The sequence below is a fragment of the Hypomesus nipponensis genome, chromosome 7 (genome assembly GCF_054491055.1).
Source record: "Hypomesus nipponensis isolate SF chromosome 7, ASM5449105v1, whole genome shotgun sequence".
Lineage (NCBI taxonomy): Eukaryota > Metazoa > Chordata > Actinopteri > Osmeriformes > Osmeridae > Hypomesus > Hypomesus nipponensis.
In genome coordinates, this window is record NC_140367.1 from 18,071,143 (window position 1) to 18,092,046 (window position 20,904).

Below are 20,904 nucleotides of genomic sequence, written 5' to 3' on the forward strand. Positions count from 1 at the left end.
GTGGCGAGCCAGACCAAAACCCCCGTTTCATTTTATCCTAATGTGTGAACATGTGAGAAAAAATGATAAAGAAAACGATCAGTGATAAAGAGAAGCAATCGTCGATCCATAAATTCATCAATCAATCAATCAATCAATCAATCAATCCAAGCTTCTGCTCCAAATGACGTCAGTGCGGTCAGCTGTGGGGTTTCATTGGGGTTTCATTGGGGTTTGGGGGGATAGCCTAGCCCTCCTAGCCAGCCTGTGGGTAGTGGGCATACGTAGGTAGGTAGGTAGGGTAGGTAGGTAAGGGAGAGCCCACGAGCATGGCACTCATTTGCATGGCACTCGTTTACATACCGCTAGCCCATTGGTCGAGGCACTTTGACACCGCCCAGAAAATGTCAAGACAGTGCACGGACGTTACAGGGTTTTGAAACTTTGCGCCACCCTGTGGACAAAAAAAGCCACTGCGACAGTCAAAGTCGAGCACTAGGTCAACGGTTGTGGCCTCGGGCGTCTGGTGAAGCCCTCGTGCTTGCTACGAGTCTGAGAGGCGCGCGCGGGCGATCTCCCTGCATTCAGCAGGCCTCCAGCTTTCCGTGGGCATGCGTTGTGTGGGCGTTTGTCCCCCGATTGGCCCCCCTCGGACAGGCCAAGGCGCTAGGCGTGGCGTGATGTTTTTGCACTGGTCACTGTTCATCTCACCGTGATAATACCCGAGGGGCACACCTGTACGGCCACTCTTTGTCAGACTCCCAAAGCCCCTCTGAAGTGGAATATACATGGCGGTCTTTCATGGGAGCTTGAGGACGGGGCTTGGGGCTTGGGGCTTGGGGCTTGGGGCTTGGGGCTTGGGGCTTGGGGCTTGGGGCTTGGGGCTTGGGGCTTGGGGTAAGGGATAGCCCACGAGCATGGCACTCCTTTGAATGGCACTCGTTTACACATCGCGAGCCCATTGGCCCACAATAGAATAAAGGCTCGATTGTATAAACACTATCCCTCATCATTAGTGCATGTAGGCCTATGTAGGGTTTAGAGCAATGCAGATATTTTACTGAACAGCAGACAGACAGACAGACAGACAGACAGACAGACAGACAGACAGACAGACAGACAGACAGACAGACAGACAGACAGACAGACAGACAGACACACACACACACACACACACACACACACACACACAGACACACACAGACACAGACACACACAGACACACACAGACACACACACACACAGAGAGATGCTCAAAACAGTAACCCTTTGATATGTTAGGTGAGAAACAAGTGGATTCCCCTTTCCCGCGCTGCGCACCAGCATAAACGTATACAAAGTTACCGATAAATGGGTACTGTCTAGACAGTGTTTGTGTGTGTGTGCGCGTGTGCATGTGCGGGAAACTGAGAGACGGGAGATATGTGTGCAGGTTCTCGAGGGAAGGCAGATTGCAGCCAATCACCTTCTCTGCAGTGCGGATGACACGCTGCAGCCTGCTCTTGTCCTTGGCAGTGGCAGCAGCAGCAGCAGCAGCAGCGTACCAGGTCAACAAAAATAAGAAGGCAAGTGAAAAAGGCAGGTAACAGCTGTTTTCTTGCGAATCTTGCACTGCGCCACCTTAACTGGGTTGTGCTCCTTTGCACTGACGACTGTCATATACAGTGCCAACTGTTTGCATTCAGCACCGTACTTCTAACTGTAATATGCAATCAATTTCCACTGCACTTTGACACTTTTTTTTTTTTTTTAAGGATAGCTTCTGTCCATACTTTATTGCACAACACCTGCACTTACTTCTGGCCAGACCTAAACTACATTTGGTTGCCTTGTACCTGTACTTGTGTAATGACAATAAAGTTGAATCTAATCTCATCTTTGGTTCTCCAGGGTGGAATGCAGGAGAAAATCAACGGGAACCACATTGAAAAAAAGGACCAGGAGCCCTCGTCATCGTTGTTACCTGTTGGGATGTCCTGAAACTATGAACGCCAACGCAGGTAAGTAATACACAAGGTAAGTGATGTACAAGAAGTAACATACACATAGGAAAAGGTTCACACACACACACATATATATATATATATATATATATATTTATTCAAACACTAACAGTGTCTGCAGGTAGGTAGGTAGGTAGGTGGGTGCCAAATATTTGGAGATCAAGGTAAGTGGTGTTGCAACGTTTTTTAGTGTGTAGGTGAGTGCCATTTTTGGACATCGTTACCATTGTTTGAGCTGCTAAATCAATGCTAAACACACACACACACACACACAGACACACACAGACACACACAGACACACACAGACACACACACAGACACACACAGACACACACAGACACACAGAGACACACACACACACACACACACACAGAGAGAGATGCTCAAAACAGTAACCCTTTGATATGTTAGGTGAGAAACAAGTGGATTCCCCTTTCCCGCGCTGCGCACCAGCATAAACGTATACAAAGTTACCGATAAATGGGTACTGTCTAGACAGTGTTTGTGTGTGTGTGCGCGTGTGCATGTGCGGGAAACTGAGAGACGGGAGATATGTGTGCAGGTTCTCGAGGGAAGGCAGATTGCAGCCAATCACCTTCTCTGCAGTGCGGATGACACGCTGCAGCCTGCTCTTGTCCTTGGCAGTGGCAGCAGCGTACCAGGTCAACAAAAATAGGAAGGCAAGTGAAAAAGGCAGGAATGCAAATGGATGCGTTGTGAAATTGTGTGTTTGCTTTTCTTTTGCAGGTGCTCTGTGGCGATGGACGAGTGTGTAAATCACGTGTCTGCAGGGAAAGGTAGGTGCCACATATTTGGAGATCAAGGTAAGTGTTGTTGCAACGTTTTTTAGTGTGTAGGTGAGTGAGGGGGTGCTCCTGGAAGTGTGTGACCAGTGTTGTTTGTAGCTGTGCCAGGCGGTTTGTTGTTCTGGTGTTGTTTCAGCCTGGTGTCTATCGATGCCCCGGTTTCTCCAACGTAGTGTTTGTGGCAGAGGGTGCAGGTGATGACGTAAACCACATTGGAGGTTTGTGAAGTGAGACTGCCCGGAACCGGAGCTGATGTGTGACTGTGGGGGTTTGTGATGAATTTTCCGTTCTTGTAGGGACTCCACTACCTGCCATCGAGCACATCCAGAGGAAACGCTGTCTGCATCGAGCTCGCAGCATCCTCCAGGACTCCCCTCGCCCAGCCGACACACGTCTGCCTTCACTTTGTCACTTGCACTACTGGAATGTCAATTTGCAACCACTGTCTGTTTATTGCAGTCACAGCTGTTTACAGTAACAGCTGTTTACTTGCGAATCTTGCACTGCGCCACCTTAACTGGATTGTGCTCCTTAGCACTGACGACTGTCATATGCAGTGCCAACTGTTTGCATTCAGCACCGTACTTTTAACTGTAATATGCAATCAATTTCCACTGCACTTTGACACTTTTTTTTTTTTTTTAAGGATAGCTTCTGTCCATACTTTATTGCACAACACCTGCACTTACTTCTGGCCAGACCTAAACTACATTTGGTTGCCTTGTACCTGTACTTGTGTAATGACAATAAAGTTGAATCTAATCACATCTTTGGTTCTCTAGGTTGGAATGCAGAAGAAAATCAACGGGAACCACATTTTAAAAAAGGACCAGGAGCCCTCGTCATCGTTGTTACCTGTTGGGATGTCCTGAAACTATGAACGCCAACGCAGGTAAGTAATACACAAGGTAAGTGATGTACAAGAAGTAACATACACATAGGAGAAGGTTCACACACACACACACATATATATATATATATATATTTATTCAAACACTAACAGTGTCTGCAGGTAGGTAGGTAGGTGGGTGCCAAATATTTGGAGATCAAGGTAAGTGTTGTTGCAACGTTTTTTAGTGTGTAGGTGAGTGCCATTTTTGGACATCTTTACCATTGTTTGAGCTGCTAAATCAATGCTAAACACACACACACACACACACACACACACAGACACACACAGACACACACAGACACACACACACAGAGAGAGATGCTCAAAACAGTAACCCTTTGATATGTTAGGTGAGAAACAAGTGTATTCCCCTTTCCCGCGCTGCGCACCAGCATAAACGTATACAAAGTTACAGATAAATGGGTACTGTGTAGACGGTGATTGTGTGTTTTTTTTGCAGGTGCATCATGAGCGTGCATGTAGGCCTACATAGGGTTTGGGGCAATGCAGATATTGTTGCAAGGCGTTGTCATAACTGTTGTAAAAGGATTTTGCATTCCCCTGTAAACTAATGGCTTGTGTTCTGTTCCAATCCTTTAACCTAGCGTCCTCAGGTCTAACCCCGACAATGTCTTGTAGACGGGATGGCCAGTCGGGACAGAAGCCGGGGTGGAGCAGGAGTGCGCGGCGCTTTGGCAACACGTCAGAGGAAGACTTCGCCATCTTGAACTTTGTGTCCAAGCGCAAGAGTGAGACCCGAGGTATCCTGCTGTGGCTGGAATTGGAGAAGCGGGGTCTGATAAATCGCAGCTGCCGGTCCACAAAGGTTTGCTATCAGAAGCACCTTTGTGTTTCATTGCTGCAGAACCAGAGGAGGGGAGGACACAGGGTTAGACAGGTAGAGGACTTGGGGTTAGGCCAGGGGTGGGGTTTGTTGCGTTCAGGATCGCGGACGAGGGGGAGCACGCGGGGGTTTAGGGTTAGAGAGGGAAGAGGACTTGGGGTTAGGCCAGAGGAGGGGAGAACACAGGGTTAGACAGGTAGAGGACTTGGGGTTAGGCCAGGGGTGGGGTTTGTTGCGTTCAGGATCGGGGACGAGGGGGAGCACGCGGGGGTTTAGGGTTAGACAGGTAGAGGACTTGGGGTTAGGCCAGGGGTGGGGTTTGTTGCGTTCAGGATCGGGGACGAGGGGGAGCACGCGGGGGGTTAGGGTTAGACAGGTAGAGGACTTGGGGTTAGGCCAGAGGAGGGGAGAACACAGGGTTAGACAGGTAGAGGACTTGGGGTTAGGCCAGGGGTGGGGTTTGTTGCGTTCAGGATCGGGGACGAGGGGGAGCACGCGGGGGGTTAGGGTTAGACAGGTAGAGGACTTGGGGTTAGGCCAGGGGTGGGGTTTGTTGCGTTCAGGATCGGGGACGAGGGGGAGCACGCGGGGGGTTAGGGTTAGACAGGTAGAGGACTTGGGGTTAGTGCTGGGTTTGGGCCCTATAGGTGATTGCTGATGGTTGAGCGTATACTGTGCTGTGCCACATAAGTCAAAATAAAATAAAAAAATTAAAAACTCTTTCACTTTCCCTTGTCCCTTCCTTCCTTGAAAATAGTTGTCACCCAGAGAGTTTGCGTGGGCGGGGTGGTACACACCATCACCTTCCCGCAGTGTTGGTGTTAGAATTGGGTCGGTGGTTTGGGGAGCTTGGGGTTATGGGTTAGGGTTAGGGTTAGGGTTAGGGTTAGGGTTAGGGTTAGGTAAGGGAGAGCCCACGAGCATGGCACTCATTTGCATGGCACTCGTTTACATACCGCTAGCCCATTGGTCGAGGCACTTTGACACCGCCCAGAAAATGTCAAGACAGTGCACGGACGTTACAGGGTTTTGAAACTTTGCGCCACCCTGTGGACAAAAAAAGCCACTGCGACAGTCAAAGTCGAGCACTAGGTCAACGGTTGTGGCCTCGGGCGTCTGGTGAAGCCCTCGTGCTTGCTACGAGTCTGAGAGGCGCGCGCGGGCGATCTCCCTGCATTCAGCAGGCCTCCAGCTTTCCGTGGGCATGCGTTGTGTGGGCGTTTGTCCCCCGATTGGCCCCCCTCGGACAGGCCAAGGCGCTAGGCGTGGCGTGATGATTTTGCACTGGTCACTGTTCATCTCACCGTGATAATACCCGAGGGGCACACCTGTACGGCCACTCTTTGTCAGACTCCCAAAGCCCCTCTGAAGTGGAATATACATGGCGGTCTTTCATGGGAGCTTGAGGACGGGGCTTGGGGCTTGGGGCTTGGGGCTTGGGGCTTGGGGCTTGGGGCTTGGGGCTTGGGGTAAGGGATAGCCCACGAGCATGGCACTCCTTTGAATGGCACTCGTTTACACATTGCGAGCCCATTGGCCCTCAATAGAATAAAGGCTCGATTGTATAAACACTATCCCTCATCATTAGTGCATGTAATTTGCTCGAGGACGAAATGGCGTGTTCATTTCAGAGTAACTTCCATGTCAAAGCGGGGGTATCTGTTCGTCGTGGGCTTTTATTTTTTAAGATAATATAAACCACTTTTTGGAGGTGAACTCTTTGATTGGTCAGTTCCTCCCATAGACTTATAGTGGATACCGGAAAAGTGCTCAGTGAGGCAAGCGAGAGCGCTAAATGGACCGCGCCATCTTTCAAGTTCCGGTTCGTCCGGTCCCAAACAATAGGCGCGTTCGACTTCATGCAGCACCGGCGGCGCCGACAGCCAGCTGCAGCCAACTGCCTTGAAGCTGAGAATGCCATTGGCTGCTTCAAGTCAGCCGGGCTGCAGGCGATGCCGGCACTGCATAAAGTCGAGCGCACCTATAAACTCCCTTCCGTGAACACCCCGTCACTAGAAACAAAACCGGCTAGCATTGCGGATTATATCAACGTGTATGAATAGACCCTGTGCAGAGGTGGTGCTTTTCCCTTATAATAATTTCATTGTATGTAACTTTTAATAAAAATTAACAATAATACAAACATTTAATATGGAGATTATTCTCGATTCCGTCCCCAGCTCCTGTCCTGAGATATGTCTCCTGTCATGCTAGCCCTAACCCCAGCTCCTTGTCCATGTCCTCCTCTCCTGCACATAGGATCCTCACATAGCATGCACAATGACAGTTTTTTTTTTACTGTCGCTATGTTCAAGTATTTTAGTCAGTCTTTTTGTCAGGTACACAGATCAACACAAGGTTAGACTGGGCACTGAAATTCTTAAGACAAGACAACGCAAGCACCTGGCATAACATAACATATAAGTACACAGAACATAATTTACATCTATGCTGAGCTTTTATTTGTCATGTACACAGAACAACACAAGGACACACGCTAGGACACATTTCTCAACATTTATGTCACTTTTTCCAAAATCTTCACACAGTGATCACAACACAAGTATATTCGATTAGATTAGACTTTAGTTTAACAGTTTTGAAACAGCCTGAATGGACTGTAACTGTAGGGTCAAATGTCCACATTTTCAGCCCAAGCTTTTTAAGACAATAACATGTCCATATTCACCTCAACAAAAAAAAAAACACAATTCACAGGATGTACACACAACATGACCCATTTTAAAGAGTTTTAAGGAAGCAATTTGAAATATTGTCTATTGCCTCATCAGAATGTCCGAAAAGTGATTGCTTTCTTTTTAAAGGCATCATGAGTGCGTGTGGGTGTTCTGGCATTGATGCAAAGGTCGACGTAGAGCTTGTATGCTGCTATTGATGCACTTCCTCCATGTGCCTGAATTGCTTGGTGTGCAAGGTCAAGTTCTTGGGAAGACCAACGCATTTTATACCCAGCTGGTAAGGCCAGACTGGGCGTGTGGGTTACTGTCTGTTGTTGCTGATTGTCATCGCGCAGCAGGTCTTCAAAGTCTTCTTCCTGTTGATGTTGTTGTGGTTGTTCGTGCCAGGCATCAGGCTTTACCTGGCTTAGCCCCACTTGCAGAGGTGTTATTTTAAAGGGTATTTCGTGGTCTAGGCGATATATCCTCAGTTTACTTACACCCGGTAAAATGGTTTTGCTTTGTATCTGCAAAAGTCTGAGCCTGGCTTGTGTGACGGGGAGCGCCATTTCGAGCCTGGACAAGCTGTTGTAGTCCACGTAAACACCCTGCTGCAGCAAGGCTACACAACTGAGGAAAGTGCAGACAGTAACCAGTTGTGGCCTACTCAGATTCCGTCTCTCTCCATCCAGACGCTCCAGCACGGCTAGCATCCATGGCATTCCGTTCTCTTTGGCGGCGGCCAAATTCTTTTCAAAGGTCAGCCCTCTGGAAATCAGTTCGACCACAACGTCTGCTTCGAAAAGAGCTGCTCTGGCTTGCGGCGTCGGGTTCTGCAGGGGGGCGAGCACGTTCCAGTAGTCCCGTTTGTTCCAACTCACCTTTACATTGCGCGTCTCGTCGTGCAGTTTGATGGCAGGGAAAAAAGTGATAGCCAGGGAAGTCAAAGCGGAATCTAAGATGTCTCTTACTGGCTTACCAGCTGCCTCCAGGAGAGCGGCCGCCCTTCCATACGTGTATGGAAATGCAAACATTTTGACTTTTAACAGCTGTTCCACTAGCTGACCAGTGCTGAGTGTGCCAGTGCAACGGCCGAAACTGGGTGGTTCGTTTTTGGTGAATGCTTCAAGGGACAAGTTGTTGTTTTCCAGCAGATCTGAAAGGACGACTCTTAACAGGCGTTTGCCTATGACGGGGAAAGCTGCCTCCACGTAATCCGCGAACGCAAATACTCTTTGAATTCGGGCCTTCTGCTTTTCATCTTTGGTCCAATACAAAAGTGGAGGGGGAGTGTCTTCCAAAGTGGCAGAGTTGACGGGAGCTAAGCCCAAGATTCCCCTTTCCCAGGTTAAGCTTCTTTCCTTGTCAGTGGCCGGCCCCAGGTTAGCAGCAAGAACCAAGTCATACTTGCTGGAGGGCCTTCCCCAAAAGAAGACTTCCAAAGCAATCTCGGCCTGGAAAGCAGTCCAGGACTCTGTGAATCGGCCAGTGCCTCGGCCTGCGTCAAGGGCTGCCTGTAGCGTGTCACAGAGGTGAGTTGGCAGTTCCCGCAGTAAACTGGTGAAGGTGTTGCCTCCTGGCACTCCACACTCCTCAAAAGGCAGTAGCATAGGCTCCTGTTCAATAAGGGCGCGCAGCTTTGGAACATCAAAAAAGTCTCTCCCACTGAGTGCACGGCACATCTGGTTTGCTGCACATAGCGTGACAACTTCGACCCTGGCGGCAACACGCGTTTGTAACTTTCTGGTGTGCTCTCTCATGTGAAGTAAATAGTCCCTGCTGCGGTTTGACATGGCCCTCGCGGTCATGTGGTGCATAAGCCCGCAGCAAACAATCTCCCCCGAAACAGGATGAGAGTAGTATGTACGTGTTCTGTTGTGCGGAGTATCTGCGTAGAGCTGTATGAATGTCAGTTGTTCTGGAGAAACTACAATTTGTTGGAGGCGCTTGCTGATGTCCATTTTTTTACCATCCAGATTGCTCTGAAAGTTCACAGTTTCCCTCATGGACAGGGCAGCGAACACACTGCCCTTTAATCCTACAAGCTTTTGTAGTGCGTACTTTGACCAAAAATGATGATGATCTCCACACTTGGACAGGATGTCACAAGCAGTGTGGATGCTAACACTTTTCACCCTGGCGACTTCACACAGCTGGCAAAGATTCAGGTCAGACCTTTGTTTCTGTCCAAACTTGGTCAAAATCACAATGGTCCTCAATGAATTGTTCTTCCCTGTGTTGGCTAGAGCATTGTCTATCAATGTCAAGTAAAATCCCTGGTCCGGTTCAAGGACATTGACCCTGGACAGGTCGTACATTGTGTTTTTCCGCACTGTGGGTCGCGACATGTCGTCTAATGAAAGGTTTTCTAACAACATGGTAAGTTGTGTATGCACTTCAACAAAGTACTTCAGTGTTTCGGTGTCCATGTTCTGCTGAAACTTCATCCAGTCACGTCCATCTCTTTCAGCGGGTATCAAAGCGACGGTCAAGCTCCATCCCTGTGAGGTGTTCAGAACATGAAACATGAACATGAAGTCACCCGGCCTGCAATTTCAGCTGTTGCTAAATAACATACAGTTCCTAATGGGCGTAATAGCTTTTAAAACTACCACACACAAACATACAAGTAAAAAAAAAAATGGGCGAGAGAGAATGCACCATTGAGCACAAGAAAGACAAATAATTAAATGATTACTGTGAATTACCTGGGATTCAGCCAGTTTAATCCCTTTGCAGTGCATGAGACATGCAAAACCCTTATCAGAGTAGACATGGTTGTTGCTGACGTGCTTTTTTAGCAGATGAAATGCTGGCTTCAAGTTGTACTTTGTCGGTTTATCAAAAGAGACATAGTTTAATGGCATTTTGATAGCCGCCATGTCCTGGAGCTCTAGCACCACACCATCAATGTCAAATCTGTACTCCAGAAAGGTATCTTGTTCGTATGCCGTCAGCCGGGTTGGATGAACAGAGATGTGTACGTCCTCGTCAGAGAGAAATTCTTTAACTCCGTTAAACTGACTGCGCCGGTGCGCAAGGTTGCTGGTGTTTTCTTTAGCTGTCGTGGTGTATGTCAAATGGTCAGCATCCGTTGTCGTCCTGCGCGTAAGTGAAACACAACAAGAGGATCTCCTGATGTCATAAAAGCTACTTCACAAAGGTATGTCAAGCAGATGGTCTGCATCTCATTAAAACAAACAAACTCCCAACATCTTCTAGTCTTAACACATTCTCACCATTCCCTGGGTGATAAAAAAGCCTACAGTCATGTAGTCAAAACATTACATTGTTAATTTCTCCAACAAGCAGCAATAGCTTTCAATGTCAGATCTGATCTATTCTTGTCGATACATAGTTTCCAATTTTGTAAATTAAATTGTGATCACTGGAAACAATTACTAATTCAAAGCCAAGTTAACATGACTGAAAAAATACCTCATGTTTTCCGTATCCACTCTAGCCAGAACAGAATTTTCACCCTGCAAGTAAACACGTTCCTTCATTGAATTAAATGCGTTGACGACTCATCAAATACTACAATCAATAGAAGAAAAAAAAACTAGTTAGTTACCTGCATGTCTGCATCATGGGTAGGCATTGCTGTGTGGATGGAAGTAACAGTATAGGCATGTTTAATAATACACACGTGATATTACACATTATTAGTAGGCTATGGCTTATATGTAGGCCTACTTTCGAAAACAGTAGTCGTATAGTTGGTCAAATAGAAAACCTTGTCAATCTGTAGGCTATGTGAATTAGGCTATTTACAGTTTTTTTCAATCGCTATGACAGTTTTTTCAATACCTTTAACAAGTTTTCTAAACTCTTGACACAGTTAGCAGAACATCCGCCTGTGCTGGCTATACAATTAACACATTTCTTGTTGCTTTGACACACAATGCATAGAGTAAACACACATTTTAAATGCTTGAACTTCTTTTACACACAAGCTCCACCAAGACCAACACAATCGATTTTTACGGACCAATTTACCAATGCTTTAACACTGTATGTCAGAACAGATAACACTATGTTCAAAACCTAAATTATTGGCTAAAGTCAAAGTAAACAGCTGTTCATATTGTGAATTGAAACACAAATATATCCCCTGTATTTTAATCCATTGCTACTGAGAAAAAGCTGGTTGAAGTTATGCAAATGCTATAAATTACAGTTGATTCCCAACTAGGAAACACTATGGTGTTGAGGTTCTTTCAATCGTATGACTATATGGTATATATACTGCAAAGTGGAGCTCTTTGTGCTGATCTTGTGTGGAAAAAAAACAATATAGAGAAACAAGAAGAAAGTAAGAATACAGTACAGTAATACCTGCACAAAGGAGATGAAGTACCAGGACAAGGGAGAGGAGTGGGACAAGGGCAAGGGAGAGGGAGAGGAGTTACAATGTGTGGTGGCCTCAGAGAAATGCAGTTTCTGTATTCCATCTGATGTTAGTGTTTTTTATGACATTGTGCTATGATTGACTGAATGTTACTGTGAAAAGAGAACGGGTGTTAGTGTTTGGTAGACATGGTGTCATTTTTAGTATATTTTTGTGTTATGACAATTAGTGTTTTGAGTTTAGTTTACAATGTGTGATTTTGAGCATGAAATTAACCGTTTTGCCAATTGTGTGTGGTAGGTGTGTTGGTGCGTTAAGAGTTTCGAAAAATTGTTAAAGGTATTGAAAAAACTGTGATAGCGATTGTAAAAAACTGTAAACATTATAGGAATGATTACCTACGTCCCTGCAGGCCCCAATCCAGTTATTATTAATTCAGGAACATACCAATCAAAACGAATAACAAGTATAATATTTTATATTTCTCAATCTTATTAACCTACCTGCTTCAGGCCCATCGATTATATTGCTCTGGAAGTCGGAGCCAAACCGCTCACGAAGTCTAAGAAGTCGCCGTGATATTGTGTCAAGTTCCATCTCTGCCTGTTTTTTTAATTCTTCAATACGTGCCCTAAGTTGTTCCGTCATTTTTTTCTTTTCAGTAAAAAAATATAGGCCTACTAGGCTAGAGTGCAACGGCAAGGAATTCAAATGGTCGGAAATTTAGCCTACTGACCAGTTAACGTTTTTGCATCTGTGGTCAAGATAAACGTAATTTTTACATTAACGCATATTCCTAAATCTTACGCTATAGGCCACACCTATTTTGGTGAGATCGGAATCTGTCACCTAGGGCTCCGGAACACATGTGACTTTAGTGTTTACTTCGCCTTTTTTTTTATTCAGATCAAATACAAACAATCCAGGGGGCTATTGTACAAAAGTAGAATAAAGAAATCCAGGATAACTGAAAAAGCGCAACTTCATCAACCATTTCTAAACAACTGCAATAGTAGGGTTTAAGCATTTAAGTAATGCATGTTAATAAAAAATACATAAGAACACATTCAGACGACAGCGGAATACCTGTTAAAAACGTTTATTTCGGATCAGAGCGGCAGCTGATTTAACACGAGACTCCAGAATTAATCTTAGCCTGGCTGTTAGCCTGCTCGGGAGCAGGAGCTGCAAAGAATAAATCTCCATGGTTACTTGGCTGGGTTTAATTCATCCTGCTTTCGTGCAACCAACTCAAAGCTAAATTCATCCAGGATAACTTGAATATCCCGACTTAATCCCTTATCCTGGTTTCGTGCAATAGCCCTCAGGCACTTAAGCAGTAATTTCCCAACCAATGAATATATCTCCTGCCTCAGTTTCAACAAGAATAAAACCCATAAACAGATATAGACAATACTTGATAACAACAAAAACAATACAAATAATATCAACATAACAAACACAAGGACATATTTACAGCCATGACCAAATGACCTCCTCCAATAAAAGTGGCCAGAGGGGAGTCAATTCATAGGGGTTCATTTCATGGCGTGTGGCTTTACATTTACATTTACATTTATTCATTTAGCAGACGCTTTTATCCAAAGCGACTTCCAAGAGAGAGCTTTACAAAAGAGCATAGGTCACTGAACATAACAACGAGATAGTCCCAAACATTGCAAGCAGCCAAAACATGAAGCATACATTGTGAAAAAGCTAAACAAGTGCCAAAAGGGAAGACCCATAAGAGCATGTAGTTATACAAGTTACAAATAAAACAACATGAACCATAAAAGTGCAGGACTGTACCTGTAAAAGAACAATCAACAGTAAAATATTACACAGCAAGTACAAGACTTAACTTCGTTATATCTAACCTACAATAGCAACAAGTCACTCAATAAGAGTCGTAGTGATCCTGGAGGAAACTAACAAATCCAGCCAAGCATTCTTAAGTGCCGTTGTACTCCCGGAACAAGTGCGTCTTGAGCCTTTTCTTGAAGGTGGGGAGACAGTCAGTGTCCCTGATGGAGGTGGGGAGCTGGTTCCACCATTGGGGCGCCAGGCAGGAGAAGAGCTTGTGTTGGGACCGGGCAGTCTTGAGCGGTGGGACCACCAGGCGGTTGTCTGAAGAAGACCGTAGGTGACGGGTGGGGGTGTAAGGTTGCAGGAGAGACTTGATGTAGATGGGTGCAGTCCCGTTCACTGCTCGGAAGGTCAGTACCAGGGTCTTGAATCTGATACGGGCGTTGATGGGTAGCCAGTGGAGGGAGATGAGGAGCGGGGTAACATGGGAGCGTCTGGGTAGATTGTAGACCAGGCGGGCCGCTGCATTCTGAATCCTCTGAAGAGGGCGGGTTGCACATGCTGGGAGACCAGCGAGCAGCGAGTTGCAGTAGTCCAACTTGGAGAGGACCAGTGCTTGGACTAGCAGCTGGGTGGAGTGCTCAGACAGGTATCTCCTGATCTTTCGGATGTTGTAGAGGGTGAATCTACAAGACCGGGAGACTGCGGCGATGTGGGCCGTGAAGGAGAGCTCGTCATCCATTGTAACCCCAAGGTTCCTGGCAGAGGATGAGGAGGTCACCGTCGCAGATCCCAGGGTGATTGACAGGTCGTGGGAGATGGAGGGTTTAGCCGGGATGATGAGAAGTTCTGTTTTGGCGAGGTTCAGCTGGAGGTGGTGCTCGGTCATCCAGGCGGAGATGTCTGCGAGGCAGGCCTCAATCCTAGCAGAGATCCCCGGATCGGTCGGGGGGAACGACAGGTACAGCTGGGTGTCGTCAGCGTAGCAGTGGTAGGAGAAGCCATGGGAGGTGATGATTGGTCCAAGTGAGGTGGTGTACAGAGAGAAGAGGAGGGGTCCAAGGACGGAGCCCTGTGGGACACCGGTGGAGAGCTGGCGGGGGTCTGACAGTTTGCCTCCCCAGGAGACCTGGTAGGATCTTCCCGAGAGGTAGGATGAGATCCACTGGAGTGCAGTGCCAGTGATGCCCATCTCTCCAAGTCTGTAGAGCAGGATCTGGTGGTTAACCGTGTCAAACGCTGCAGAAAGGTCCAGCAGAATGATGACGGATGACCTCGAAGCCGCTCTGGCAGACTGGAGGGCAGTGGTGACTGAAAGGAGGGCAGTCTCTGTGGAGTGGCCGGTCTTGAAGCCCGATTGGTTGGGGTCAAGCAGGTTGTTCTGAGAGAGAAAGTTAGACAGTTGGTTAGATACAGCACGTTCAATTGTTTTAGAAAAGAAGGGTAGCAGTGATACCGGTCTGTAGTTCTGGAGGACGGCAGGGTTAAGGGAGGGTTTTTTGAGTAGAGGAACAACTCTGGCCTGTTTGAAGGCAGATGGGAAGGTGCCAGAGGTAAGAGAGGAGTTTAGGACATGGAGCAGAAAAGTTATGATAGAGGGGGAGATAGTTTGAAAGAGAGGGGAGGGGACAGGATCAAGGGGGCAGGAGGTGGGGCGATGAGAGAGAATGAGGTCAGAGAGCTCTGACTCGGACAGGGGAGAGAAAGAGTTTAGACATTTAGTTGGGTCAGTCGTGAAAGGTGAGGGGGTAGGAAAGGTGGGTTTAGGGAACCGACTGCTAATGTCGGAGACTTTTTCCTCAAAGAAGGAGGAGAAGTCGTCTGCTGTCAGAGTGGAGGGGGCGGGTGGGGGAGGTGGGTTAAGAAGGGTGGAGAAGGTAGAGAAAAGTTTGTGGGGGTTAGAAGCAGAGTTAATTTTGTTAAGAAAGTAGAGGGTTTTAGCACCAGTTATGTGAGAAGAGAAGGATTTAAGGAGGGAGTGATACTTATCAAGGTCCAGACCGTCTTTGGACTTGCGCCATCTCCTCTCGGCTGCTCGAAGGGTGGACCGCTTTTCACGAATAACATCCGTAAGCCACGGGCAGGAGGGAGAAGATCGTGCAGGCCTGGTTGACAGGGGACAGAGAGAGTCAAGTGATGCAGTTAACGTGGTTAACAGGGTGTCGGTGGCAGTGTTAGTGGGGTAGGACGAGAACTCGTCAATGGGAGGGATGGAGGATGTTACAACAGAGGAGAAATGGGAGGGGGATAGGGAGCGGAGGTTGCGCCGGAAAGTTACGAGGGGAGGGGAGGTAGGAGGAGTTGGAGGGAGAGAGACAGAGAATTTGATAAAGTAGTGATCAGATATGTGCAGTGGGGTTACAGAGGTTACATATATATACATTCACACCCACAATACGAGACATACAACGAGGCTGGAGGAAGAAGACCTAAGTCACGTAATGTGTTGGCAAAGTATTGTTGAGTTGCTCTTGCGCATGGTTGTGTTGGAAGAGACCGCGCGCCTCAGTGCGCCACTGCTCGCCATAGCGCGCCACAGTGTCCGAATCCTCAATGAGCAAAACAGCAGACCAGATCTTCACAACTATAAGCACATTCTCAGCTTCACACTATTGGCGAAATACTACACACAGTGGTTTTGCAAATCACTAAGTAATAATGTTGTTTACAATATGTGCTTCATGTTTTGGGCTACTCGCAATGTTTTGGGGCTCTCTTTTTGTTATTATCAGTGACCTATGCACTTTGTAAGGCTCTCTCTTGGAAGTCGCTTTGGATAAAAGCGTCTTCTAAATGAATGAATGTATACAATGTATCCAGTGTTTTTGCCCAGTTCGGTAAAGTGCCCACTAGATAGCAGTGTAAGAGCACAAATAGTAAGGGCAGAGCCTCTAGTCAATGTGATGGGTATGAGCATAAATTGCATAGTGTTTCAAGTTTCAAGTCTTTTATTGTATAAGTAGCAATAGCTTTCAGAACAACACAAGGTCAGACTGGGCACTGAAATTCTTAAGACAAGACAACGCAAGCACCTGGCATAACATAACATATAAGTACACAGAACATAATCTACATCTATCTACATAAATAATCGACTATACTAACCCTAATACAAAAATGTCCTAAATTACAGATAACAATAAATAATACACTATACTAGCCCTAAATGCAACATAAAACCTATTTCAACCCTATAACCCATTCTAACCTAGGTGGAGTACAATACAAAAGTGCAAAATGCAGATCAGTGACTATGTCAATGACCATACAGGAGCCTGGTGGCGTACAAATAAATAAATAACATTACAAAAAAACAAGTTAGGAATACACAGGGTTGAAGACAGCTGGACAGTACACATATTAGCCTTATTCAAGAAATAAAACATGTAATACCCATGGCAAAATGTACAATTGTTTGTCTTACATGTATCCTATTTTAATAGTTACATAATGCAATAATGTTAAACACACACAACATTGTATTTGGTCTGCTCATCTTTATTACATTGACGTGATTGAGACTGCTTACTCGTTCCAAGGCCTATTGACAATGTGATTACAATAGTTAAACACAGTGCACACACACATCATTTATGACAGGACATTGAGGATCGGTTCAAGAACATTAGTTCCCAAATGCATCCCTAGTTGTAACTCTAATTTAAAAAAAATGTGTTCAAGGAACATTCTTCGAAGAACTGGTGGCGTGTACTGGTGGACTCCACTTCAGAACAAAGGCTATAATCTTTCAATCCTATTAAAGCCTACATTATTCTCACATACATGTTACATGGTGCTCATGCAATGCAAAGAGAAGGCAAGATCCAGAAAGGTAGTTCACTCTTTTCTTGGGGTCATGTTTAACATAATTATTGTTGCTTCTTATTGAATGACTTTTTGATTTGACTTAACATGATTATATGTTTTTAAGTGTCTTCTACCCATTTTGTAACATTGATGTTCTTTGGGGTCATTTTCACCCCAGGCTGTTTTAGCTGTATGATACATACAAGAAATATCTAAATGTACATACATTTGTTTTGAATGTTATAGGGTTATAAAATGTTATAAAATGTAAAGATATTATGGTTCCCCTCCCCACTTGAATGATAGGGTAGACTTAGTGCTCCTAATGTCATCAAAGTGGGTTTGCATATATTCCATAGTCAGTCAAAAGGTTGTTTTGATGTATAAAGGGGGGTGGGGGTGGATTTTTTTATTTTATTTAAAGGGCTATTTAGGTGTGTGAACAAACAAACAAAAGTATCTGACACAAAAAAACCTGGGTACAAATCTGATTCTGGGCGTTAAAGTAGCTACTAGCTTTTTTGCTATAATTGGGTGCATTTACATGTTAATGTTCATTAATGTACACAGACGGCTCGCGTTTTGCAGCATTGGCAGGAAGAGCTACTGATTCTGAGACCTTAAATTAGACTCTTTCTGTGTTATCTTGCAGGACACGACCCAGCCCACACTTGGAGCCGGCAAGGACATATAAGTAAAACACTTGTACAACACTCTCCTGCATTTCACAGCCATACAATGGAATATCAGTCCAGTGAGATTCCTCTCTTTCTCTCCATCCTCCCCGTTCTCCTCTCTCCCCCAGTGTCGTACAAGCGTCTCCTGTCTCTCCAGAGTCTGAGTGAGGTTGCCAGTCCCTGGAGGGGGCTGACCCTGAACCGCTGCCTAGTTCTGGCCCTGCAGCTGGTTCTGGTCAGCACATCCCTTGCAGTTGAAGGTTCAGACCATCATAAAGCCCCCTCCTCACTCCACCCTGGAGCCCCCAGACGAGGCCCCCTGGAACACATGCTCTCAGCCTTAAGGGAGGGCTGGCCCCCCCGAGGGGGGCAGGGGGGCCAGGAGGCTCTGGTCCGGTTTGGAGTGTGCCCGGGGTCGGAGGGGAGCCCTGTCGCTGCCCTGGCACGGCTGGTTGGTGCTGGAGACAGACTGCGTGTCATGCACCCTGAAACAGGTCACCACGGAGACACACCCGGCCTCACTCGGTTCATATTCAGCACATCATGCATCTTAATAACATGTTTTAATTTTGTTTATTCACACAGAGCTGTTGGAGGAGAAGGGAGGAGGAGGACGAGGACGGCTGGTGTTGAACTTTCACCTCCCCCTCTCTCCGCTCCTGAAGCTGCATCCTGTCCTTGCCCTGGCTTTCAGTGTTCCCATGACAACCTCAGACATGGAGGTCTCCTTCACCAGCCCTGCCCTTCAACCTCCTACACAAGTGAGGCTCCACCCATCTCCTAGGCCCCGCCCCCAGGCCAGGGAAATTGTGGTCTTGACTTTAAATGTTTCTGTGTCTCCCAGACGCTGTGTCTGTCATCGAAGACCCAGTACCTGGTTCTGACTGGACAGCCTTCAGGGGGCCACAAATGGAGAGTTTCTGTCACATTGAAGACACCGGAAACAGAATCAGGCATGAACCAATGTTCAGCTATACTTCATCTGAAGTTCAGATCCACTTTTTTGGCTAGTTAAACCTCTCTAACCCCTTCTCTCTCTGCAGGGAAAAAGTTGTCTGAGCTACAAAGTATTCTGATTGGTGGAGAAACATCAACCCCTCTGCTACTGTTATCATTGGATAGAGCGACAGGAAAGAGGTGAAGTTTCATTGTTTCACAATTAAATCACTTTCTAAGCCAGCTCATCATTAAATTTACATTTTTATAGCAGATTATGTTGTCCAAAGCGACATCCAAATTGTATTATGTCACAGAATTGCAGAATTGCCAAACCATGACTTGATGATTCCTCCTGAGTTCAGAGTTGTTCATCTGTGTTCCCCAGAGAGACACCGGAGCCATGCGGCTTCCTGTGTGAGCTCCAGAGCTTCCTGTCTGAGGTGCTCCCACAAGTGCCCCTCCAGAACTCCGCCCCCTTCCCCCTGGCATCCCTGAACTCCCTGCCCCCCCTCCCCCTGGGCCCCTCCTCCAGTGAGGCACTCCTCCTCTGCCTCATCAACTCCTCTGGCCCCACACTGTTCTCCTTCCCCCAGAGGAGGCCAGTGCTGGGGGGGCAGGGGGGGGCCCTGCTGGGGGGCCAAAGTGGGGAGCTTTCCCTGACCCCCGTCTTGCTGGAGACCCTGAGGCTTCGGCTGGCGGAGGCCGTGGGCCGGCTGGGGCGGGAGGAGCTTGGATTCAGCGGTATGGACAGGCTGTGGAGGCTGCAGGAGCTCAGCGCCCTCCCCAGGCCAGGAGAGGAACTGCATAAAGGTCCACATTCTTGATTAAGATGCTCATAAAGATCTGTATTTGTCTTTGATCTGTCTTTGGTGAGTGTGTGTGTGTCAGTAACGGGGGGTGTCCCCACCCCCAGGTGGGGGTTGCTCCAGAGAGAGACAGTATCGGGCCCTGCTCCTGCTGAAGGCCCTGCACATGGTTCAGGGGCAGCGGGAGGTGAAGCGGGGCCTGCGTGTGGCGCGAGCATCCCCTGAGCGGAGCTCCGTCTGCCAGCTGCACAGTCTGACCGTATCCCTAGAAAGCTTCTTCAGGGACCCGCCGCACGCCAACATCAAAAACTGTGAGGGCAGCTGCCACTTTCCCATCCTGCAGGGCGTCAACGGCAACAACCATGTCATGCTGCTCAACAGCCAGGTATCCTGCACACCCTGCATACTGTACACTACACTTACACCATGTTCATTATACCTTACCCTCCACCCTACTCAGTGTAGGAACAAGGTGGAAGTGCAGCTCTGACCAGCCTGTTTGTGTGCAGGTGCAGAGAGGGCTGGAGCTGGGACGAAGCCCCTGCTGTGTGCCCCTGGAGTACGGCCCCCTGACAGTGGTGGAGCTGGATGCCAACAACGGAGCCACCATCAGCATAAAGGACAACATGGTGGCCAAGAAGTGTGGCTGTCGCTAAAGAGGAAAAGAGGAGGGTGGAGAGGAGGAGAGTTGGTCACACCAGTGCAAGAAACCCTCCCCAACCCTCCCTCGCCCCACCTAAATTATCGCTTTCAGTTCTGTAGTACGTTTTAATAAAGTGTATTTAAAAATAATCAGGACCTCTTGTAATTATTGTCACCTTTTGAGATATCCTGAAAATTTGAATGTGAATGCATTCATGATTTATGACATGATGATGTGCATGATGGCTGCACTAAAAGCCTTCATTTGCAACAGGACATTATTACTGCAAGAGACCATATGCCTTACAAAATGTCATCCTAATAACAGGTTTAGTCGATTGTGTGTGTGTATGTGTGTGTGTTTGTTTCCAGCCTGTCTGTGTGTGTTTCCAATATGTGAAGGGCCAAGGAATATATCACAAATGATTTGTATTTATCCCTTGACCCCCCATAGTTTAGATTACTTTTCGGCTCTATATGTATGGATGATTACGGTAAATAATCCAGGTCACGGTGACACTAGAATAAATATTGATCTAAAACCATTATCAAATGTCCTCCTAATAAGGTTGTGTGTTTCCAGACTCAATATATACAAAAAATAGGGGGCCAGGGGGATATATATATATATTTTTGTATTTACATGATTAAATAGCAGTACATAGTACTTAGCC

The 20,904-nt window shown here is 46.8% G+C and overlaps 2 protein-coding genes across 2 annotated transcripts; one reads left to right on the forward strand and one right to left on the reverse strand.

The window, feature by feature from the left end:
- Positions 1 to 7,266: 7,266 nt before the first annotated feature.
- On the reverse strand, positions 7,267 to 9,550 carry LOC146281788 (uncharacterized). Its single transcript, XM_084701977.1, has one exon. The coding sequence runs from the start codon at positions 9,548 to 9,550 to the stop codon at positions 7,313 to 7,315; it is 2,238 nt and encodes a 745-aa protein (XP_084558103.1). The 3' UTR covers positions 7,267 to 7,312.
- Positions 9,551 to 17,163: 7,613 nt separating this feature from the next.
- LOC146281789 (anti-Muellerian hormone-like) lies at positions 17,164 to 20,350 on the forward strand. The gene is made up of 8 exons (XM_084702061.1): positions 17,164 to 17,191; positions 17,972 to 18,337; positions 18,431 to 18,604; positions 18,688 to 18,813; positions 18,887 to 18,980; positions 19,168 to 19,592; positions 19,696 to 19,973; positions 20,098 to 20,350. Exons 1-8 carry the CDS (start codon positions 17,164 to 17,166, stop codon positions 20,242 to 20,244), a joined length of 1,638 nt encoding a protein of 545 aa, XP_084558187.1. The 3' UTR covers positions 20,245 to 20,350.
- Positions 20,351 to 20,904: the final 554 nt, after the last annotated feature.

Excerpts from the sequence above, each read along its gene's own strand:
- LOC146281788 (XM_084701977.1), bottom strand. The coding sequence starts at position 9,550 with ATGTCGCGACCCACAGTGCGGAAAAACACAATGTACGACCTGTCCAGG.
- LOC146281789 (XM_084702061.1), top strand. The coding sequence starts at position 17,164 with ATGCAAAGAGAAGGCAAGATCCAGAAAG. Across the intron at positions 18,814-18,886 it reads CAGGCATGAACCAATGTTCA|GGAAAAAGTTGTCTGAGCTA; the intron begins GCTATACTTCAT and ends CTCTCTCTGCAG. Across the intron at positions 19,593-19,695 it reads AGGAGAGGAACTGCATAAAG|GTGGGGGTTGCTCCAGAGAG; the intron begins GTCCACATTCTT and ends CCCCACCCCCAG.